Source organism: Nannospalax galili, unplaced genomic scaffold (genome assembly GCF_000622305.1).
Source record: "Nannospalax galili isolate Female #2095 unplaced genomic scaffold, S.galili_v1.0 scaffold1650, whole genome shotgun sequence".
In the NCBI taxonomy this organism is placed as follows: domain Eukaryota; kingdom Metazoa; phylum Chordata; class Mammalia; order Rodentia; family Spalacidae; genus Nannospalax; species Nannospalax galili.
The window spans coordinates 48773-74003 of record NW_008328118.1 but is presented as its reverse complement, the minus strand read 5'-3'; the positions used below and the strand labels follow the sequence as shown (position 1 = coordinate 74003).

Below are 25231 nucleotides of genomic sequence, written 5' to 3'. Positions count from 1 at the left end.
AGGCGGATCTCTGGGTTCAAGGCCACCCTGGCCTATAGCCAGTTCCAGGCTAGTTAGTGAGACTATTTCAAAACAATAACAAAAAGTACAAATGCCCAACCAGTATTTGGAGGGGAAAAAAGTTTACCATCTCTAATCATCAGGGAAATGTAAAATGGCTATGAGATATCATTACATACCAGTTAGAATGGCTAAGGAGGTAAGTTAGGGTGTTCAGAAAAGGGACCACTGTACATTGGCAGAGAGCATAAATCACAGCTTCTTAAACTGAGCTGCAACAGGTCACATAACTAAATATGGGGTGTGTGTGTGAAAATTTTGTGTAACAGTAAAAGGTTTCTCAAGGTGCAACAACCAAAACTTAATCCAGAATTGAACATAATGAATGTGAGGTGTTTTGTTTCTGGCAGGGCTCACCCATGCTGGGTCACACAACTTCACTACATACAGCCTTGGTTCTGCATGGTGCATGTCCTCACACCATGCAGCAGCAAATGCTGCCTGAACACTGTGGCTCAAATTTGAGACTCCTGTATGTCATAAATTGCACATTTTTAACTGTACTTACAAAGTTTTCTGCTCTTATAAAAACACAATGATTTAATACAGAATACAAGGATACTTAGTATTTTTCTACCATCACTCCTTGGCATGTTAAGTGTCAAATCAGTGTATCTTTCAATTATATTGTGCTAGAATGATTGATTTTTAAAAGCTGGTATTTGAATTGCTACATTGAGTTTTTTCAATGATTTCTCAAACGGCCTTAAACATCCTTCTGTCACTCTACACTATATATTTGGTTTTTGTTGTTTTGGCAGTACTGGGGATTTAAGTTAGGACTCACACCTGTTAGGACTCTACCTGAGCCATATCTCCAGCCCTGTACGATGCATTTATATGAAGCATTATACCCAGTACTGATAATTACAAAACGTTGATCAACTGAGAAATGCTGACTGTGCTCTACATCCTGCAGTACCCAATATTCAGCCAAGATTTATTTACTTTATTTTTCTGTGGTGATAGGAATCAAACTCAGGGTGTTATGCACACCAGGCAAGTGTTCTACCACTGAACCACATCCCAGTTTTGTTTTTTCTGAAACAGGGTCTCATGTAACCCGGGATAGCCTGGCCTTGAATAGGTGTGTACCATCATGCCCAACTTAAGATTTAATTCTTTATATAAAATTAAGTAAGTCCATCTGTTTTATTAGTACAGAATTCACTTTCTTCTTCCTTAAAATTTTATTTTATCTTTTTATGTGTATGAATGTTTTGCTTATATGTATATATGTGTACCATTGTGTGCCTGGCACCCAAAGAGGCCAGAAGAGGGTGTCAGATCCCATGGAACTGCAGTTATGGGTGATTGTGAGCTTCCATGTGGTTGCTGGTAACCTAATCTGCATCCTCGAGAAGAGCAGTAGTACTTTTAACTGCTGAGCCATCTCTCCAGCCTCATTTTCATTTTTATTTTTTTAAAAAATATTTTATTTAAGCCACGTATAGTGGCGCATGCCTTTAAACAGAGCACTCAGGAGGCAGAGGCAGGCAGATCTTTATGAGTTTGAGGCCAGCCTGGTCTACATAGCAAGTGAGGCTACAGGCAGATCCTGTCTCAAAAAAAAATTATTAATTCTATTTTATGTATATGAGTGTATTGCCTTCATGTGTGTAAGTGTACCCATGCTGTACAATGCCCATGGGGGTCAGAAGAAGGGGTCAGATTCCCTGGAACTGGAGTTATGGACCGTTTTTAGTGGCCATGTGGGTGCTGGGAATTGAACCTGGTCCTCTGCAAGATCAACCAGTGCTCTTAACTGCTGAGTCATCTGAGGCCCCTCATTTTCTTTTTTTTTTTTTTAAGCTTTCTCAGTATATTTTCAAAAATTTTATTATTTTTATTTTATGTGTATGTGTATGTTGCCTGCATGTAGGTAAGTGCACCCATGTTGTGCAATGCCTGCGGAGGTCAGAAGAGGCTATTGGATCCCCTGGGACTGGAGTTACGGACAGTTGTTAGCTGCCATGTGGGTGCTGGGATTTGACCCAGGTCTTCTGCAAGAACAACCAGTGTTCTTAACCACTGAGCCATCTCTCCAGCCCCTCGTTTTCATTTTTAATATATGGTAAAATTTTATGTATACAAAAAACCATTTTAAAATACATTTCTTCACTACTTATTGTCAATAAATGTATATCTATCTTATATACCTATATACCAGGGGACCATAAAAATTTCTTAGGCAAAAAGGGGTTATAAGTTCAGAAAGTTTAAGACACTCTGATGTAATCAGGTGTGGTGGTGCACACCTTTAAATCTCAGCTGTAAGAGTGAGGCCAGCCTGGTCTACATAGTGAGTTCCAGGCCAGCTGGGGCTACAGGAAGACCCTGCCTCAAAAAGACCAAAAAAAAAAAAGATACCTTGATATAAATGAATTATAACTATTATTGAAAACAATAAAAACTCCCCTCACAAACTAAAAATGGAACCACCAAATGATTCAGCAATCCACTAGTATATATCTAAAAGACTTGAAGGCAGCATGCTGAAGAGATGCCCGCACTCCCATGGTCACTGCAGCTTTATGCACAATGGCCAGGATACAGAGTCAACCTAAGTCACCATAATGTATTAAAAACATTTGGCATACTCAACAAAATGTAACTGAGACTTAAAAATGGAAACCTTGCAATTGTAGCAATGTAGATAGACCTGGAAGAAATTACGTTAAATGAAGTCAAGCACAGAAAGACAAATACTGTATGGTTCCACTGCTATAGAAAGTTGAGCTCAGGAGTAGATAGAGCAGTGGTGGTTACCAGGGGCTGGGGGCTGAGTAAGCAGATGTTAATCAATAAATACCTAACTGCAGTCCTATTGTACAACACAACTGATTACATTAAAAATATACTGTGTAATTCCCTTGGCATGGTGGCGCACGCCTTTAATCCCAGCAGGATCTCTGTGAGTTCCAGGCCAGCCAGGACTATAAATTGAGCCCATGTCTCAAAAACAAAACAAAAAAATCACTTCTTAATGTGACACCCTAAAGACCTATCATATGTGTAAGTATTCTAACCAAAAATGTGTATCTGACCCATGTAGGTGCTGAGAACTGAACCCAGGTCCTCTGCAAGAGCATCCAGTACTCTTTATTAACTCACGAGCCATCTCTATTTAATTTCATATAAATAACATGGAAACAGCCTATAATTTCTAGTGTACCTGGTATCGATGTCAGCTGCCTGGATTGTGTTAAAAAGCAATTCGGCAACACCAACTCCCTCCACATTGATCAAGTGAGGCTGGAATAAAGCTTCTGGTGCTTCAAATCTTTCTCCCCCAACTTTAATAATGCGTCCATCCGGGAGCTAGAAACAGAAAGTAACCAGGTGTTAATCAGCAAAAGACCACAAATTCCCAGTGTTCTCTGAAACAGCAATTTCTTAAACACATCAGCTCTACTAGGCTTGGTGGTATGCACCTTTAGTCCCAGCAAGCGGGACTCTGTGGATCTCTGTGAATTCAAGGCCAGCCTGGTCTACAAAGTGAGCTCCAGGCTAGCTGGGGCTACAGGGAGACCCTGGCTCAAAATGACAAACAAAACAAAAAGCCCCCACATCAGCTCTGTAACCAAAATCATTAAAAGCAATACCTTTTCCTAAAAACTGTTTTTTGGGGCGGGGGGGACTTATATGATCTTTTTGTTTTTTGACAGTTTCCCTACAGCCCCAGATGGCCTGGAACTCATTACATAGATCAGGCTGGCCTCAAACTCAGAGAGATCTGCATACCTCTGCCTCCAGAGTACTGTGATTAAAAGGCATGTGCCACCATGCCCAGCTCAGAAAATGTTGTTCTTATTTTACAAATGGCATGCAATGCCCCTAAATACCAGGAATTTCTTGGAGATGTCACCAATACCTATGTGCATGATAGCTGCCTAACCAATTGTTCCTGGAAATATTAATGCTGCTTGTTTTACAATTTTAATACAATTGTGATTTTAAAAAGATATTTTTCAATGTAGAATTGACACATAAAACATTTTAAATCATTTTTTTTTCAACAAATACTTTACAACTATTACTTTGCCATCAAAATACTTTGTATGCTACTTTGGTCAAATAATTTAATCAAAAAAGTTTAAGAAGCTAGTCACAGAGCCAGGGAGATGGCTCAGAGGCTAAAAGCCACCAAGCCTGAGGCCCCAAAGTTCAATCCTCAGAACTCATACAAAACCAGATGCAGTAGTGTGCATTTGTATTCCCAGTACTCCTACATTGGGATGGGAGGTGGAGACAGGAGAATGGCCAGGAGCTTTCGGACAACAGCCTGAAGCACATCGTGCAAGAGCAGAAACAACAGACCCTTCCTCAACAAGGTGGAAGGCAAAATCCAACCCTTGAAAGCTCTGCCCACATGCACACACGCATGCGCGCACACACCCACACCCACACCCGCATCCGCACTCTTAAAAAAAGCAAAAAACAAAACAAAAGGCAGCTGGGCATGATGGTGCGGACCTGTAATGCTAGCACTCTGGAGGCTGAGCAAGAGGATCACGAATTCAAGGCCAGTCTGGACTGTTACACAGTGAGATTCTGACTCAAAAATACCCCCAAAATTTAAAAAACGTGGATCTAGAATTTTATTAGGCAATTTAATTACATGTTACTAGGTCCTAAATAACTCTAAATGTAGGCATAATTTTAAGTCAGTAAGATGTGAACAAGTTCAACATCTTAACATGATCTAAGCAGAAAACCCTTACTTGCTTACATTTATTTATTTGGGGTTTTTTTGCCTCCAACTTGTGAAGCTCCTCCTGCCTCTGCCTCCCAAGTGCTGGAACTACTGGAGTGTGTGACTATAACTGATTAATGTTTATATTTAATTAAATAAGAGATGTCAAGTAGAAATTCTCTTATGCCACCTCACAATTTATTGGACTGACCTAAGTAACAAGAATTCTCATGTTTAATCCCAGCATTCAGGAGGCAGACACAGGTATCCGGATCTCTGTGAGTTCAAGGCCAGTCTGGTCTACATAGTGAGTTCCAGGACAGCTAGAGCTACAGGTGACCCTGTCTCAAAAAAAAAAAAAAAAAAATTCTTATGTATGCTGGAGTTAAGGCACCAAAATGAGCTTCACATTAACAACACTAACAACATATTTATAAATAACAAAATTTACAGGGGCTAGAGAGATGGTTCAGCTGTTAAGAGTACTTGCTGCTCTTGCAGAAGAACCAGGCTCAGTTTCCAGCACCTACATAGTCGTTAACAACTATCTGTAACTCTAGTATCAGGGGAATCCAATGCCCTCTTCTGACCTCTACGGGCACTACATGCCACAGGTGAACTTACATACATGCAGGCAACACACTCATACACATAAAAGGAAAAAAAAAAATTACAAAGTACATTCCTTAGAACACTGACTCCATGTTTGTTTAAAGTATGTGAGAAGGAATCTTTTTTTCTTCCTTCCTTCCTTCATTCCTTCCTTCCCTTTCTCTCTCTCTAGACTCGTTCTCTCTTTCTGAGACAGGGTCTCCCTATAGCCCAGCTGGGCTGAAATTCACTATGTAGATCAGGCTGGCCTTGAACTCACAAAGATCTGCCTGCCTCTGCCATGCTGGGATTAAAGGCATGTGGCACCATGCCTGGCCAGGAATCACATTTTTCAAAAACTCCAGAATTACCTTTTTATACTATATTGAATGTCCTTCCTCCCTTTTTTTCAAGATGCAGGATTTATCTTGTTGCCCAGACTGGTCCTAAACTCCTAGGCTCTACTGATCCTCCTGCCACAGCTTCCACATAGCTGGGACAAGAGGCATGCACGAACGTGCCAAGCTGTACTGAGTTTCTACATCTTTTCCTAGCTTTATTAACAGCCCAGGAATATCACAGTGTGCAGAATATGCTGAGAAAGGATATCCCAGGTGCTAGAATTTCAAAATAATAGCTTATATCTAATCATCTCCTAACCTAATTCTTGTCTTAATATGCATTACTCGGCATCCCAAGTGATTAAATCGCAGAATCTTAATGTAGCAAGATATGTGTGTGTGTGTGTGTGTGTGTGTCCCATGAAAACATAATAACAACCCAAAACTACTGACTGGCAGTAAAACATCTGCTCAGCATGCATGAGGCCCTAGGTTCCAGGCCCAGCACCAAAAAAAGCAAAACGAAACCAAAGCAAAATCCTGACTCCACTGGAGTCCTTATGCTAATACTGATAAACATGGATATCCATTTTTTGACGACATGTGTATTTTACATTGAATATACTTACTGTGTAAGATTCAACTAACACTGTGGTTTCTAAGGCCAGTTTCTGCTCCTGCTCAATGTTGTAACCCACATAACACAGTTTTTCCTTTATCATGCGAACCGTCTCAAAATCAGCAGAATGATTGAAGGCATAGCCTCGTAACAGCAGCAGCTGGTATTAAAAAAACAAAAACAAAAAAAACCCGGTAAGCTTATAACACATCTGAAAGTTCACTGTGCAAAACTGAAATGCCTGCTGGCTGGTGAGATGGCTCAGCAGGCAAAAGTGCCTGTCATGCGAGCCTGACAACTTGAGTTCAATCCCTGGAACCCACCGAAATGAGGGAAAGAACCAAGTCCACCAAGCTGTCCCTCTGACCTCTACACGCATGCCTTGGCATATACATCACTACACCCACATGCACAAATAACAACACATCACAGTAACAAACACAATGGACAATGTATCCTTAGCTCCTGCTGAGCTTTTCAGAAGTACAGATTTACACTTCATATTCCATAAGAAGTGTCACAAAGAACAACATAAGTTCATGAAAAACAGATGGGCAAAACAAGCTATAGCCAATTCTCTTTAAGGCAGGGTTTTACTATATTTTTCAGGCTGGCCTCAAACTCGGTCTTCCTAATGCTGGGACAACATGGACTGCCATGCCTCACTAAATATAAACAGGCACTTTTTAAAGAATACTGTTCATGGGCTGGCAAGATGGTTCAGGAGGTAAAGGCACTTGCTGGTAAGCCTGATCACCTAGGTTCCATCCCGCAACCCACATGGTGAGAGAGAACCAGATATTGTAAGCTGTCCTCTGACTGCCACAGGTATACCATGGCACATGACCCACAACCTAATAAATAAGTGTAATTTTTTTAAAAAAAATATTGTTGTGCAGTAATTTTTGATAGCTTTTTTTTTTTTTTTTTTTTCTGTCTTTTTGAGATAGGGTCTCCCTGTAGCTCCAGAACTCACTATGTAGACCAGGCTGGCCTAAAACTCACAGATCCGCCTGCTTCTGCCTCCTGAGTGTTGGGATTAAAGGCATGTGCCACCATGCCTGGCATGATTTAATTTTTTAAAAAATTTTACTTTATAGCTGGTCATGGTGGCCCATACCTTTAATCCCAGCACTTGGGAGGCAGAGGCAGGCAAATCTCTTGTGAGCTCAAGGCCAGCCTGGTCTACCTACAGGGAGACCCTGTTTCAAAAAGACCAAGAAGAAATTAAATATTTACTTTATGTATAGGAGTGTTTTGCCTACATGTACATAAGTGCATCACATGCATCCAACACCTGACAAGGTCAGAAGAGGGCATCAGATTCCCTGGAACTCCAGTTAAAGAGGTTGTTAGCTACCTGTGGGTGCTGGGAATCAAACCTGGGTCCTCTGTAAGAGCAGCCAATGCTCTTAAAAGCTGAGCCATCTCTCTGGCTTCCAAAGTACACTTTTAAAAGTCAGAGCTATCTGACTCTCTTCTGGCCTCCATGGGTACTGGACATACATACAGGCAAAACACTCATACACATTAACATAAATTCTTTTTTAATCAAAAAAAAAAGTATACTGGGCTAGAGCACTGGTTCATTCATTAAGAGTACTTGCTGCTCAATCATAAGGACTGGAGTTTGGATCCTAGCACCCACTTATGCAGCCTACAACAACCTGTAATTCCAATTCCAAAGGATCTGACGCCTTCTTCAGGCCTCAGTGAGCACTCACAGACACCTGCACATACACTCACACAGATACATACATACACACACATATAAAGGAACTCTGCTGGGTACCTGAGACAAAGTTTTGGCTTAGAATTGTAGTTCTCATTAATCTCCCCACGTGCCAGGGATTACACTAAAGGAGACTAAGAAACCCAATGTCAAGGTGAAGACTCAATGCACCCAATTTAAGGCAAAACTAGCATTTCTTAATAGCAGCAAATAATGGATTCTTACCACCAGAGTATCTGTGGAAACCTTATATGGATTGTAGTATGAACACAGATACATTGGGTGATTTCCTCTAGAAGGATGAAAAATTTGCTAGAATCCTTGCACACTGAAAACATTTTTAAAGATTTTATGTGTATGAGTATTTTGCCTACATGTACATGTGCATCATGTTTGTGCCTGGTGCCTGAAGAGGGCACTGGATCCCCTGGAACTAGAGGTATAAATGGTTGTGAAGCCACCATGTAGGTGCTGGGAACCAAACCCAGGTTAACCTCTCTGCTCCCACATTGAATTTTTTTTAAAGATTAAAAATTTTGTGTGTTTTTTGAGGCAGGGTCTCACTGTAGCCACAGCCGACCTAGAACTCGCTATGTAGAACAGGCTGGCCTCGATCTAACACGCCTTGATCCACATGCCTCTGCCTCCCCAGTGCTGACATTAAAGGTGTGGTTTAAAAACATTTGTGTGTGTGTGTGTGTGTGTGTGTGTGTGTGTGTGTGTGTGTGTACACAGGTGCCTGTGAAGACCAGAAGAAGGTATTAGATTCCCTGGAGCTAGAGTTATAAGGGGGTCTGTGAGTCACCTGACCTGGGAGCCAGGAACTGAGCTCTGATCCTCTGGATGAACAGTATATGCTCTTAACTGCTGAGCCATCTCTCTAGCTCCTGAATTTCTTGTAGACACTGATTTTTGTGTTAGGTCAGTGGAAAAAAAACGACAAAAACAACAGCCACCTGCTTCTATGGTATTTTCCTTTCACTTACCTTGATGAGATACCTGGTAATGTCCCTCCCAGCAATATCCAGCCTCCTAGTAAGGTGAGGCAGAGAAAAACCTTCATACACAGGGCAAATGTGAGTCACGCCATCTCCAGAGTCCACCACGACACCAGTTAACAAACCTGCACAAAAACGAGAAGGTTTTTCAATAAAAGCCAAATCAGAAAAATCAAAGCTGGAAAGTTTCAAATGAAGCCACGTCTGATGGTACACGCCTGGAGGGAGAGGCAGGTAGATCTCTGTGAGATTGAGGCCAGCCTGGTCTACATAGCAAATTTCAGGTCAGCTGGGGGCCACAGGGAGACCCTGTCTCAAAAAAAGGAAGTTTCAAATGCAGTAGAAATGCCAAACTAGAACTAACCAACTAGAGAGGTTGAGAAGTCAGCATTTGTTATTTACCTATTCTATAGTTTGTTGCTAGTCATAGGTGGTCAAGTGTGTTCCCTCATGTTTTTTTCCTGTTAGCCTTTTAGTTCAAGCATGTGTCTCTTCAAGGGCCTGGATGAAAGACTGAGAATTAGAACTATACAACAAACATGTTCCTTAAGCTCAAGGCACTTCTCAAATCAACTTAATCACTGAATTCCCTTAAAGTGCAATTTTTTAAAGCATAGTGGATAGCTTATGAAAACTGTGAAAGATGTCTTATACAAAGCTACAAGATGGTAAGAGAGTCTGTTGAAATTATCTCATTGGGTGTGGTAGTTCATTGCCTGAAATACGAGCTCTCAGGAGGCTTGAGGTAAAATGACCAGTAAGTCTAGGTCACCTTTTTCAAAAACTTAAAAATCAAGGAAAACAAGGCAACATGGACCTTAGGGTGAGAAGGTGTCTCAAAACAAAACAAAATAAAACAAAGAAACAAATTTATCTAGTTACTTTATTTTTTTAATATTTCATTATTTTTATTTTATGTGTATGAGTATATTGCCTGCATAAATGTGAGCGCACCCGTGTCGTGCAATGCTGCAGAGATCAGAAGAGGGCTTCGGATTCCCCTGGAACTGGAGTTAAGGGCAGTTTGTAGCCGCCATGTGGGTGCTGGGAATCGAACCCGGGTCCTCTGCCAAGAGCAGTCAGTGCTCTTAACCATTGAGCTATCTCTCCAACCCCTAGTTACTTTAATTTTGAGATAGGGTCTCAAGTAGCCTAGGCTAGCCTCACTATGTGGCCAAAGATGATCTTGAACTCTGACCCTCTCCTGCCTCCACCTCCCCAGGGCTGAGATTACAGGAACTGCTGAAGTACTGGGGACTGAACCCTTGGCCTCAAGCATAACAGGCATGCTCTCAACTGAGCGCCACGCAGAACTGTTCTCATCCTTTACCTGTTGGTATTTTTGTCACAGCACATTAGAAACTGTTATCTTGGGGAAATGCCTGCTATCAGATACCTAGAAATCTTAGAACAATTAAATTTCATCCGTCAAAGTATCAGCTCAGTCATTTAAAAACCAGGAAAACACCATCTGTAACTCCAGTTTTAGGGGAATTCAACACCCTTTTCTGACCTCCATGGGCACTGCACAATATGAATGCACTTAAACACATGCAGACAAACACTCATATACATAAAATAAAAATAGCTGGGTACGGTGGCACATGCCTTTAATCCTAGCACTTGGGAGGCAGAGGCAGGAGGATCTTTGAGTTTGAGGCCAGCCTGGTCTACATAGTGAGTTCCAGGACAGCTGGGGCTACAGGGAGACCCTGTCTCAAAAAGACAAAAAATAAATTAATTAATTGAAAAGAAAGAGCAAAGCCTAGCAGGGTACCTCAGAGATAGTGCTAGCCTAGCTTAGTTTGCATAAGGCCCTAGGTTGAATCCACCAGGACCACACCCTGAGCCCTGCCCCCTCCAACAACAACAAAAGATCAAGGGAGCTGCCGTGTTTCTAGCTTGCCACTGAAAACATTTATCTGTTGGTGAGGCAGTGCTTCCTCAGCCTCCTGAGCTGAGTTTATAGGCTGGATTAGAGGTATGCTTGACAAAGTTTGGCTGTGCTACTGAAAAACACAAACAGGGTTAGGCAAGATGGCTCAGCAGGTAAAGAGGTTTGCAGAGGCGAGTCTGGCAACCTGAATTCAGTCCCCAGAACCCGTGGAAAGGTAGATGAGAACTGATTGCACAAAGTTGTCCTCTGACCTCCACAGTACACATGGTATGTACTCCCAAATACACACACACACACACACACACACACACACACACACACACACACACACACACAGAGAAATAAAAATAAAGATTAGGTTTTTCTTTTAAAGTAAAAATGCTTGTAAAATGTTGAGTTAATTCTGAGGAAAAACAAGCTGTTCCTAGCTAGGCATGGTGGTAAATGCCTATAATTCCTACTCTCGAGAGACAGGAAAATCACAAGTTCTAAGGTCATCCTGGGCTACATGAGATACTATCTCAAAATCCCCAAAATGGGAGTGGGGCAGACCAAAAGCCCCAGAACTTTAAAAAATGTGTAGGCTGGGGCTCAAGAGATGGCTCAGCGGTTAAGAACACGGGCTGCTCTTGCAGAAGACCCAGGTTTGAATCCCAGCACCCACATGGCAGCTAACAACTGTCCGTAACTCCAGTCCCAGAAGATCCGACAGCCTCTTCTGACCTCCAAGGGCACTGCATGACATGGGTGCACTTACCTACATCCACGCACCACATGCATACAGATAAAATAAAATAAAAGTAACAGATAAAATTTTTTTAAAAAATTTAAAAAAATGTGTAGGCTGAGAACAAATTCTCTGTCCACTTTTACAGGAGTTTCAGGGATCAAACTTAGGTCACTGGGCTTGTGTGGTAAGCTCCTTTACCCACTGAGCCATTTTGTCAGCTATAAACTTTTTTTTTGAGACAGGGTGTAACCACATAGCCCTGGCTGGACTATGTAGACTAGGCTGGTCTCAAACTTACAGAGATTTACCTGCCTCTGCCTCTATAACTTAACTTGAAAAAATTTAATTTATTTACATTTTATGTGTATGAGTGTCTTGCCTGCATGTATGTAAGTGAGCCATGTGCTCCTGCAGAGGTCAGAGGAGGAAGTTAGATTCCCCTGGAACTGGAGTTAGTTTTTAGCCCCCATGTGGCTGCTGGGAACCCAACCCAGGTCCTCTGCAAGAACAGCCAGTGCTCTTAACCACTGAGCCATCTCTCCAGCCCCATAACCCACTTAAAAAAAAAAAAAAAAAAAAGCTCAGTAGTTAAGAGCACTGGCTGCTCTTGTAGAGGACCTGGGTTTGATTCCCAGCACCCACATGGCAGCCAACAATTCCAGGTTCAAGGGGGATCCAATACCTTCTTCTAACTCCAAGGCACTGAACCACAGGGGTGCACACATACACATAAAATAAAAAGCATACTGCGATGGCCAGTCCTGTCAACTTGACACACCTGGGAGAGGGAAGCTCAACTGAGGAATTACCTCCAACAGATTGTCCTGTGGGCATGCAGTCTATGAGGCATTTTTCTGATTCTTGATTAATGTGGCCTCAAGGGCCCAGACCACTGTAGGCAGTATCACCCCCGGGCAGGCAGGTCCTGGATTATGTAAGCAAGCAAACTGGCAGCACATAGTGTCGCACACCTTTAATCCAAACACTTGGGAGGTAGAGGCACGTGGACCTCTGTGAGATCAAGGTCAGCCTGGTCTACATAATGAATCCCAGGCCAGCTAGGCTACAGGAAAACCCTGTCTCAAAAAGACCATTAATCAATCAATCAATCAATCAATCAATCAACCAACCAACCAACCAACAAACAAACAAATAATTTAAAAGTAAACTGGGTAAGCTAGAGAAAGCAAGTGATTACACAGGGCTCCTCTGTGGCCTCTGCTTCAGTTCCTGCTTCCAGGCTCCTGCTTCATTCAGTTTCTGTCCCAATTTCCCTTAGTGATGGACTGTAAATTTTGAGTTGTAAACTGAAATACCCATCCCAAGTTGATTTTTTAAAAAAAATGTTTTTTATTATTTTTATTTTATGTGTATGAGTGTATTGCCTGTATGTATGTGAGTGCACCCGTGTCGTGCAATGCCTCGGAGGTCAGAAGAGCGTGTCGGATTCCCCTGGAACTGGAGTTAAGGACGGTTCATAGCTGCCATATGGGTGCTGGGAATTGATCCCTGGTCCTCTGTAAGAGCAGTCAGTGCTCTTAACTGCTGAGCCATCTCTCCAGCTCCCCAAATTGCTTTTGATCAGTGTTTTATCACAGCAACAAGAAAGCAAACTAAGATACATACAAATTTAAAACAGCTTAAAAAAACCCATTTTTTAAAAAACTGATTTCACTTTTAGCTTAAATCTTTAATAATTCAATAATTCTTCAATAAAATGTATATGGCATTTACTTGACAAGAAATAGAAACTGTGCGAGGTGGGCTGGGAAGGTAGCTATAGTGCTTGCTGTTCACACACAGGAGGACCTGGGTCAAGATCCCCAGAACTACATAAAACCAGGTGTGGCAGCTCACACCTGTACTCCCTAGGTTGGGAGGTGGAGACAGGAGCATCCCAGAGGCTTAGTCTAGTCAATCAGTGAAATCCAGGTCAACTAATGAGACCTTGTCTCAAAAATGAGGTAGAGAATGATTGAGAAAGATACTGATGTCAACCTCTGGCCTCTACAGGTATGTATACCTGCACACACATGCATATACCAAACAGACACAGACACAGACACACAGACACACACACAAACTGTAGAAAGTTTTCAAGTACAGTATTATGGTATTATAGAAATAATGGGTTTTTCTTAGATTTGTAATTTACAACAAATTAAATTTCTGCAGTATAAAATGTATTTCGTGTTGGCTGAATTCATCTTCCTAAGAGTTAAGCATTGCTTACCTTGAGCATACAAAGTCAGCACTGCCTGGATGGCTACATACACACCAGAAAACTGGTAAGTTTCAAACATTACCTGAAATGGAAAGAAGGAAAAAAAAAAAAAAAAAAAAGGAAGGTGGTTTACATACAAAGTTACATAAAACACATTTATATACTTCATGCTCACATGGTACATCAAGATCGCATCAAAGGACCCTGAGGAGACATCCATTCTAACCAGTTCTTGCCTCTATAATAGTCTCTCTGATTCCAATTATTAGAACTAGGCTTTGGACACACATACACGCACGCACGCACGCACAGATATATACACTCCTGAGTCTCCAGGCGTTTGGTATGGGCTACAAAGCAAAATTATTGAGTCAATATAAAAGAACGTTTCAGGGGGCTGGAGAGATGGCTCAGCAGTTAAGTGCACCAACTAGTCTTACAGAGGACCCCGTGTTGATTCCTAGCACCCACATGGTAGCCAACAACCACCTGTAACTCCAGTTCCAGGGGATCCGACGCCCTATTCTGACCTCTACAGGCATTGCACAACACAGGTCCACTCACACACATGCAGGCAATACACTCATACATGTAAAACAACAACAACAATAATAAATTTTTTTTTAAAAAGGGAATGTTTCATACAAAAATATCCTTAATTGATATCCTTTAAAGAAGTATCTGCTTGGGGCTAGCAAGATGGCTCAGCCAGTTAAGGCATTTGCTGCCAAGCCTAAAAACCTGAGTTTGAGTCTTAGGACCCATAAGGTATAGAACTAACTCCTTGCAAGCTGTCCTTTGATCTCCATGTGCATACTGTGATACTCCTGTGTGTGGAAAAAAATATATCTACCTAACTACTATGTCTCCTACCCATGTCCCCCAACCTGGATCAAGACTGGCTCTAGCCCTAGCAGTTAAAAACAAATAAATAATAAAAGAAATAGGGCTGGGTGTGGGGCAGGGAGGACCTAGAGAGATGGCTCAGTGGTTAAGAGCACTGGTTGTTCTTGCGGAAGACCTGGGTTTACTTCCCAGCATACACACAGTGGCTAGCAACCCTCTGTAGTTCCAGTTCTAGAGGATCGGACACCCTCTTCTGGCCTCCAGGGGCATCGCAAGAAATGGGTCATTTATACACATGCAGGTAAAACATGCACACATACAAAATTAAAACACATTTTAAAAAAGAAAAGAAATGGGGCTGGAGGTGTAATTCATTAGAAGAGTTCTTGCTAACATAAAGGAGACTGAGTCTGATTTCTAGTACTAGAATGAATGAATGGTAAAATGAGGGAGAGACAAAAACCAATAGTTATTAAGTTGACAGATGTAGAGCCTGCTTAGCTACCCAGCTCACTGCTTCTACCTGAGCCCAGGTAGTAACTCTGCCTCACCCTCAATTACACTGGAGGCAGGAGACATTTCCTTGAGCCCCTCTGGTCACATCCACATTCATGCTCAGCAGGCAGATTAGCTGAGAAAATCTTTTGGTTATCCATAGTGAGCACTGTTTGACTAGCAGTGTTGTCTCTCTATCTAGATATTTAACAATTGACTACAATGAGAACTATATAGACTTTTAATTTTAAAACTCTAGAATATATACTCATCAAAACTTGTGGTTCCAACTGGTAGTTGTAGCAATGTTGCTATGTATGCACAGGCCAGCAAAACAAAAGAGCCCTGAGAAACCATCATCTAAACTATCAGGGCTGGGGGCTGGAGACTCGGCTTAGCAGTCAAGAGCACTGGCAGAGAGATCCAGGTTCAGCTCCCAGAAGAGACAAGTGGCTCACAACTGTAGTTCCAGGGTACCCTCTTCTGGCCTCCTCAGGTATTGCATGACATGGGTACTTAGATACATGCAGGCAAAACACTTATACACAAAAAATAAGTTTAAAAAGACTTTAAACTATCAGGGCTGAAGCTGCCCTGCTCCCTCTCTCCTATGTAACTGCTTACACCGTGTTAGACATCGCAGTACCTTCTGCTTGCTCCTCTCTCTGGTCGCTGGCCTTTTCCCTGCTATCTCCTCTCACATCCTTGGTGAAAGTATCATGTATGTTCTGAGGACCTCAAAGTTTTTATCTCAAGTCCCAAGCCTTTTTTTTTGGTCTTTTTGAGATAGGGTTTCCCTGTAGCCCCAGCTGGCCTGAACTATGTGTAGACCAGGCTGGCCCCGAACTCACAGAGATCCACCTGCCTCTGCCTCCCAAGTGCTGGGATTAAAGGCGTGCGCCACCACGCCCAAACTTTTTTTTATTGATTTCCACTTGGATCTCTAATGGGAACATCAAACTTTAACATGCCCCAAACTAAATTCACAATCACTGAGCTTAAATACTGTTTTACTTTTCTCAGATTTTTCCCATCTCCTCATTCACACAAACCAAAGCTTTCCTGACTATCCTTTATCATCCATATTTAAACCAAAGAAAAGCTCTTTGGACCGCCTCCAAACAGACCCCAACCTTGTCACTTCTCACACTTCTACTGCTACCCAATACTAACCATCATTTTCTTTTTATCTAAATAACCCTAAGTCTCCAAACCGGTCTCTCTTTCACCCCCTCCCTTGTATGCACTCACAACACGATAGCCAGAGCATAACTCTTTGTTGTAGCAGCTCTTCATCTCACCCAGAGAAAAAGTCCAACTTCCTATTGGGGTCAAGAAGATACTACTGCTATTCAGATCTTACTTCCTGAGTTCTCCCTTCAACCACACCTTTAGGCACACTGGCTTCCCTGCTTTCTCTAGAATGCTCACGTCACTGGTGCCTGGAGTGCTCTTTTGTCTTCCAAGCTGAGCAACTTCCTCACTCTGTCTTTGTTTAAAGTTTATTTTCACATGGAGACTCACTACCACAACCTAGGTAACTTCCTACTACCCTTATTCAGCAATTTTCTCCTCAGATTTACTACCTTCTAAAAAGCTATTTAACTTAATCACTTAGGGATTTTTGTGGGGAAAGGGATGTTCTCACCTACTAAAATACAACTTCATGACAGCAGGATACTGGTTTGTTTGCTAATATGCCCTATTTAGAATGACTAGCATACATATTACCCAAAATACTTGGGACTAGAGATAGTTCTGATTTTAGAGTGTTTTAGATTTTTGGAATATTTGCAATTTACCAGTGGAGTACCCTTATCCAAAAATCTACAATCTAGAATGTTCTAGAATCTGAAACCTCATGATCATAAAAATGCTCAAAAAGTTTCAGATTAGCAACCCTCAATCTGTAGTAAATGAAATCCCTTTATCCTTAGCAGTAGCAATAATAATAATAATAATAATTTTGATTAAACAATGTATTTACAAAGACACAAGAATATCTGTCCCATCAAAAACTTATCTCTAGTAAGGTGTGGTTGTGCATGCCTTTAATCTCAGCACTTGGGAGGCAGAGGCAGGCAGAGAGCTCTGTGAGATCGAGGCCAGCCTAGTCTACCATAGCAAGTTCCAGGCCAGCTGGGATTACAAGGAGATCCTGTCTCAAAAAACCAAAACAAAACAAAAAACAACCACCATACCCATACCAACACCCCCACACAGACCCAAACCAAAAACTCACCTCTACAATCTTCTCTCTGTTTTTGGTTGGGTTCATGGGAGGTTCTGTGAGTAAAATTTTGCAGTTCCTGGTGTCTATGTTGAGTTTCTCTGGTCCAAATGTATAGTCCCACAGGTGTTTCATGTCATCCCAATTTCGTACTATGCCATTCTCCATTGGGTAGTTAACTTCTAACATTGAGCGCAACTCGCTGGCCTCATCACCAACCATAAGATCCTAGAAAATGGTAACATGAAAACTTTAAAACAAAGTTTTACATAAAGCAGCTTTAGAAAATTATATTCTCATTATTTAAGAAAGCTTGGGGATAATTAAATTTTAAACTTTCTGGGACTCTCAGATCAAGATTTTATTTCAAAGTTAAAAATATTTTCTTTCATGAATATCTTATAAAGCTTGATATTTTATGTACTTGTGTTTAAATCAATAAACATTGACCTTACCTTCAACACATATATTTCCAAAAGAAGAGCATTAGCACAAATAATCCCCATATTCTCATATTTTAAAGGGTTTTATATGACGTTTCATCTAAAAATGAAGTCCTATGATATGTGAAATAGCACATGGGGGAAACCTGAAAATGCTCAATGCATGCAAGCACATTTCTTTGTACTAAATATGAAAGTGATTTATATAAATGCAGATGTGAAAAACAAAATGATTCTTCATTACTCTATAATGCACATATATGCACCAATTAATACAGATTTCACAAATGTCTTTGTGTCTCAGAAGAGCTCCTTTAAAAATTACCCCATGAGCAAAAATTTTTGAACTTAAGGTGTAATATTTGAAATTGACGCTATCTTTTATGAAGCACAATACTCACAAGACTCTTGTCTCCAGTGAGAGCATATTTAAAATAACCCACATTGAAAAATATAATCGAACTTTGTATACATAACAAGGTAAATGATATTCTAATATTTAATAATGTTTAGAATTAGGTGAGCTAGACATTAAATAATACCAGTTTCTTTATGAATTTGGTAAAAAAAATAGTATCAGAAATAGCTACTATTTGACAGTCCAAATTATGGAGAAATGAAGAAAAGAAGCAGCAAAATTAACATGAGATGATGTAAAATGGAGCTCTGAAGACTATAAACTTTAGGGCGGGATTTACAGCTCAGTGGTAGAATGCTGGTCTAGCATGTATGAGGCCCTATATTCAGGCTGCAGCACCAAGGGAAAAACAACAAAAAACTAGCAACTCCCCAGAAAAGTCTGAGTTTTAACTTTGAAAAAAATCAGAATGAGGAACCTATCAAAAACCAGATTTCTGGATAATCCACTGACAGCAACATCAAAACAGGGAAACAAAGTTCACTAAAACTTTATAGAATTAATTTCCTCAAAACTAAAAAAAGTTTTTTTCATTTATTTTTATTTTATGTGTACAAGTGTTTTGCTTGCATGGATGTTTAAGTGTATCCATACATGCAATGCCCAAAGAGGTCAGAAGAGGGTGTCAGATGCCCTGGAACTGGAGTTACAGACCATTGTTAGCCATCATGTGGGTGCTGGGAACCGAACCCAGGTCCTCAGCAAGAGCAGTCAGTGCTCTTAACCACTGTTATCTCTCCAGCCACCTCCCTAAAACTTTAAGACTCAATTTTCTGTATGTGTGAATTAAATCTATGTTATTTCTTTTTTCAATTTTTAAAAATTTTAGAATATTTTTATTATTCCAAAGAGAGACAATTTTAAACATATTTTTCCAGAAATAACTTTAAGCAGGTTACATAAAAATATAAATACAATGAAGTTTAAGGGTGGAAAAGTAGGGATAAGAAATCAAAGACCAAAGCCATGCATGGTGGCCCATATCTTCAATCCCAGCATTTAGGAGGCAGAGCCAGGCAGATCTCCAGGAGTTCAAGGCCAGCCTGGTCCACATAGTGAGTTCCAGGCCACCTGGGGCTACAGGGAGACCCTGTCTCAAAAAGACAGGAAAAGAAAGAAAGAAAGAAAGAAAGAAAGAAAGAAAGAAAGAAAGAAAGAAAGAAAGAAAGAAAGAAAGAAAGAAAGAAAAGAAAAGGAAGGAAGGAAGGAAGGAAGGAAGGAAGGAAGGAAGGAAGGAAGGAAGGAAGGAAACCAAAGGATTTGCCAAAATGGGATCAACTTTGGTAGAATAATGGTTTCCATTAGCTCTGTTTTTTTTTTTAAATCCTAACTCGTTTATTGGGCTTGCTAACAGAGCATAGGGAGACTCAAATTTCTTAACTACTATTTAGAATCTTCAGGAAGAATATGCAAAGCTAAAAAGACCTGCACTTGTAGACTCTGGCTAACTGTTTGCAAGGTGTGTAATAAGTCAGAACAGATGTTGATATAGGAGTCTAGGTGATATGTGTACAGATTCTGTGAAACCCATTTAACATAGGAGTAGTATTCTCAACACTGCTTAAAGAAGGATGAAATCTATACCTGTCAACATATATGCTACTTTGGGCCATTAACAAGTATAATATTTTTACTTTAATGTCTTTTATTAGCATATATTAATTATTGGCTTCATTACAACATTTTCATGCATGTATGTAGTGTTAATTGATTAACAAGTATAATTTAATACTAAATTATTTACTACCTTCTATAATAAACGTATCTTTCCCTGTACAGTATAAGATAACTGATTTAGATAATTAGTTGGTCTATATAATCACTATCCAACCAATTTAGAGTATGATGTAATTTCAACAGAATACTTACTTTTTATCCCTCATAAGAACAGGGGTTTACATATGCCTGACACTGTCAACGGAGAGTAAAAGTCTCATGCATCTACTTTTAGGACCACAGGTACTACAAAGAATTAACTAAAACGGATATTGGACACGGATCATCCTTAGTTTCCTCTGTACAAAACATACATTTAAAACAGAAGAAAACCTGGGTGTGGTGCATGCCTTTAGTCCCAGCACTTGGGAGACAGAGGCAGGTTAACCTCTGTGAGATCAAGGCCAGCCTGGGCTCAATAGCAAGCTCCATGCCAGTTAGGGCTACAGGGAAACCCTGTCTCAAAAAATAAAAATAGGGGGCTGGGGAGATGGCTTGCAGAGGACCCAAGTTCAGTTCCCAGCACCCACATGACAGCTAACAATCGTCCATAACGCCAGGTCCAGGGGATTTGACACACTCTTCTGGCTTCCATGGGCAATGCACAACATGGGTGCACTTACATATAGGCAAAACACTCATACATATGGAATAAAAATAAACCAAAATATAAAAAACCAAAATAATAAATAAAAATATAATGGAAGAAGTGTTAACGTCTTTGAAAAATGTTTTCTATAGCTAAGAAGTTTTTTAAAAACCTAGAACAAGGGGCTGGAGAGACGGCTCAACAGTTAATATCAGCTGCTCTTGCAGAGGACCCGGGTTCAATTCCCAGCATACACATGGTGGCTAACAACGTCTGTGACTCCAGTTTCAGAGGATCCAAGGCCTTCTGGCCTCTGTGGGCACTGAACAACATGAGTGCACTTACACACATGCAGGCAATATATTCATACACGTAACAAGCCAGGGATATGGCTCAGTTGGTATAGTACTTGCCTAGCATGCAAGAAGCCCTGGGTTCCATTTCTAGCATGGCACAAATCTGTAATCTTAGTAGAGGCAGGAGAATTATAAGTCATACTCAGTTACACAGTAAGTTTGAGGCCAATTTGGGATATATGAGATTTTGTCTTAAGACAAAAGACAAGAAACTACTGACATGCTTGGTGGTATATGCTTTTAACCCTTGACTTGGGAGGTAGAGGCAGACAGGTATCTGTGAATCCAGGGACAGCCTGGTCTACACAGGGAGTTCCAGGTGAGCTAGGGAAAAAAAAAAAAAAAAAGGCAAAAACAAAAAATAAAACAAAAGCTAAGAATCTTAAGTAATTTCCCCTTATTCCCTCAAAACCACACTGTAAGTGATCAAAGCAGCCTCAATTTCTTATTATTACCCCACCACTGAACTTGAAGTCTAAACCATCACCTACTACTTGAAAAACCACAGAAACTGTGACACTGTTTCAAACACATTTATACAGTATAGACTACTATATTTGCCAAGAATGATTTTGAACAATGTCACTTTGAATTAGAAAACAAAAACAACCACAAGCTTTTAACACAATACAACCTTAAACACACCCTTTCTAGAAACATTTTTAGTATTTCAGCTCTCATAAATTCAGGATTTTTTTTGGGGGGGGGGTCTTTTGTTGAGACAGGGTCTCCCTGTAGGCCCAGCTGGCCTAGCACTTACTATGCAGACCAGGCTGGCCTCAATCTCACAGAGATCCTGCACTTGCCCCTGCCTCCTGAGTGCACCACCACGTCCAGCTAATTTAGGAAAAATTTAAGAATTTCCACTCTCAAGATTATCACAAACTCAGGAGGCAGAGGCAGAGCTCTGTGACTTTGAGGCCAGCCTGGGCTACATAGCAAGTTCCAGGCCAGCTGGAGATACAAAGTGAGATCCTGTCTAACAAAACAAAACAAGTCTATTACAGAAAAATGTAGTAACAAGAGTCAAATGTCTGGGATAGGCCCAGCAAGCCTCTAACTGAAAAGAGAGACCACAGAATGGTATTTTCTTAAGGGGTGGAGGGGCCTTTTTCTTCTTTGATTTCGGGGAAAATCCTTATAGGTATTTTATCTTTTTAAAAAAATTTATTCTCAGATGTCAAATCTCATCAATAAAGATGACATGGAAACAGGTTCTCTTTCATTACTTTTTAAATTTATGATTCATTTGCATATTAAAACTTTACTCAGTTTACTAAATACATATATGACAGCACACTGGCTGCGAATATATACATAGAATATGGCAGTGTATAACACCAGTCAATAAAGTGAGTATGTCCAAATGTAACTTTACCCCCATTTTCTGTATCACATACATCCTACATAAAGCTACTTCATTTCTAATATTATATACAGCACATTCCATTTTAATTGTAACATTAATCTACAAGGAAAACAATTCAAGACTATGTTAGTAATTAGTTCTTGTTTGATCTATTGTATGCAATCAGGAAGGTATAGGACTTTATTAGTTGCTACCAAACTGAAGCAATGAAAAAGGTTAAAAATTAAAGCACTTAAAATAAAAACATGGAATCCCCCTCCCCAATACTAAAGGGACACAAAACAACAACTACTGTCCCACCAAGCAAAAGTAGAAAACAAACAGAGAGCATGTGTGACCTCACTTACCATCTTTTTGTTATTCTACTTCAACAGGTCAAGAAAGGTGAAGAGAGAGAAGGTAGAAGTAAGAGTCAGAAAGGCCTAAATAAAATCCTCACTGAAATTTTTAAACATACAAGCAACAGAGACAAATTAGGTTGAGGTCAGATGCAGTACTACTATATTTTAATGGAGTTAATAATCAGGGCCAAATTAACCTGGACAGTTATTCCAAAATGAAAATAACGAGATGATTTACATTTCCATTGTTTTAGCCTACCATCACATTTTAGCTAACAAGACATAAAAGTGTAAGTCAATTCACTAAGCACAGGAATTCCAAAACGTCAAATTCATTACTGAATTTAAGAACTCAATTAAGGAAAATAAGTGATAACAGCAAAGGCTGAGCAAGCACAGTTAGATAGTTCAGGGTTGTGTGTCCAAGCTCTAGTATTCAGGTGAAAGGAAAAACAATTTAACCTGAAAGGGTTAAGACAGCACAGTGAAAAGAACTGAGCCAACAGAACACAGAATGACAAACCCGTAGCAAATGCTACTGGGCATTCCCCTTAAAAAAAATCTTCCCACAAGAAAAGTCGCCACTCTGATTCCTATTACTTGGCATTAAAAAGCAAGAAAGGGAGTGTGAAGAAATGAGGGGTTTTTGTGTGTCTATGTTGGAAAATAAAAACGGCTAAACATGGTATTTCTATAAGCCTCAAAAATTTTACCATCCATAAAAATTTTTACAGCCAGACATCAAATAAAATGTATTACTTCTAAACAGTAGTTTGTCCTTATCACAAACTGGCTATCACTTACTGGCTAAACTTCAAGTTGATATTCATTTAAAATGGAATTCAATCAGAATAAAAGTTCATAAAAAGTGAATAAGGAATTCCATAAATTTTCCTTGGAAGACCTTTTCTTAAAGTCTTATACTGAGTTTACCAGTTTAGTTTTTTTAACCTAGCAGAGACCAGAATTTACATTTAAGGTTTTAAAACTAACACAGAACCTAAGCTCCATCTCTGTGACTCAATTCTCCAGCCTCCACAGTAGAGACCTAGCAGCAAATTTCTATCACCCATTGGTACCTTTCTAGGTATCTCAAACAATGTCCCAAAGATGTACACCCTGATCTGGCCTTCAGATGACTCACAAGATAACAGTTCACTGAAGTCTTGCCAAAGGCTGTCCCGACAGGACCAACAATGCTGGCTTATTCCAGAAAAAAAAAAAAAAAAAAAACACTGAGAGAGCCCACTGCATTTTGGATAATTTGGTCTCTGCCACCTGAAGAATGTAAAGTCAATTGATGATCTTTCAACTGTTCTCTCTCTCTCTCTCTCTCCCTCCCTCCCTCCCTCCCTTTTAAAATAATTTAACTCCTGCTTGATTTCTAATTCTGTGGGAGAAAAATTACCGTGCTTAATGTAGGACTCTCATGTAAAGTACTTTGGCTATCATTAAGTAATGCAAACTTTCCCTCCTCTGCCCTCATGGTAAGGTAACAGTGCAAGACCAAACAAAGATCTGCACAGCTTGCTTCAATACAGTGTGGAAATCAAATGTAATACTGAAAAGAGGAACCATGGAGATCTACATTCCTGTTTTTCCTGACTGACTATATTAAAAAAGTAGAACACCCTAAGAAAATATGGAGAAAAAAGCCTAAGTGTCTCCAAGAGACACTAAGATATAATGAAAAATACACAAGACATAAAATTACCAGCCTTTCTTTTTCAAATTAAATTATGCAATAGGAATTCAAGTGTTTTGTATCAATGTAAAAAGTTTAAATCTGACACCCCAGATAGTAACGGCATCAAGCCACACATCTACAAAATCAGATGAAATAAGCTTCAAGGTTTTGCCTTTGTTGAGTTGTTGATAGAAATTAACATTATGAGAAATCCTGTTTGCCCTTTGTTTTTCCTGGCACTGTACTTCATAATTACTTAATTCAATAATCACCATATATGTCCCCATTGCCATTTAACATGAAATAAAACATTACCTTGATTTCAATGTTTCCCACTTTGGTGGTTGATCTGATAATAGGTCGTCCAACCAAAGCTGGGAAGATGTGTTCTGGAAAGTTAGACCCTGCATATCCACACTTCACAAACTGGAAGAAAATAGTAAAAAGTGAGTTAGTATGCAGGTATTTACTATAGTTACTTAAAAACAGAATCTAGAGGGACTAGAGAGATAGCTCAGCAGTAAAAACCACTGGTTGCTCTTGCAGAGGACTGAGGTGGTTTGATTCCTAGCACCCATGTGACAGCTAACAACCATTCATAACTCCAGCTCCAGGGATCTGACATCCTCTTCTGACCTCCGAGGGCACTGCACGACACAGGTACACTTAGGAACACATGCAGGACTAGCACTCATACACATAAAATAAAAATACTAAATAAAATACTTTTTAAGCTGGGCGAGGTGGCACACGCCTTTAATCCCAGAACTCGAGAGGCAGAGGCAGGCGGATCTCTGTGAGTTCAAGGCCAGCCTGGTCTACATAGCGAGTTCCAGGACAGCTGGGGCTACAG

The 25231-nt window shown here is 40.3% G+C and overlaps 1 protein-coding gene across 1 annotated transcript in view; it reads right to left on the bottom strand.

Moving 5' to 3' along the window:
- Positions 1 to 25231, bottom strand: part of Actr2 (actin related protein 2) — a 47315-nt gene that overhangs the window by 5384 nt on the left and 16700 nt on the right. The window contains exons 2-7 of the mRNA XM_008852492.3: positions 24694 to 24804; positions 17472 to 17687; positions 13898 to 13970; positions 9026 to 9162; positions 6318 to 6467; positions 3236 to 3381 (exon numbers count right to left, since the gene is read on the bottom strand). Coding sequence (XP_008850714.1) covers positions 3236 to 3381; positions 6318 to 6467; positions 9026 to 9162; positions 13898 to 13970; positions 17472 to 17687; positions 24694 to 24804 — 833 coding nt within the window. The remainder of the gene's footprint in view (positions 1 to 3235; positions 3382 to 6317; positions 6468 to 9025; positions 9163 to 13897; positions 13971 to 17471; positions 17688 to 24693; positions 24805 to 25231) is intronic.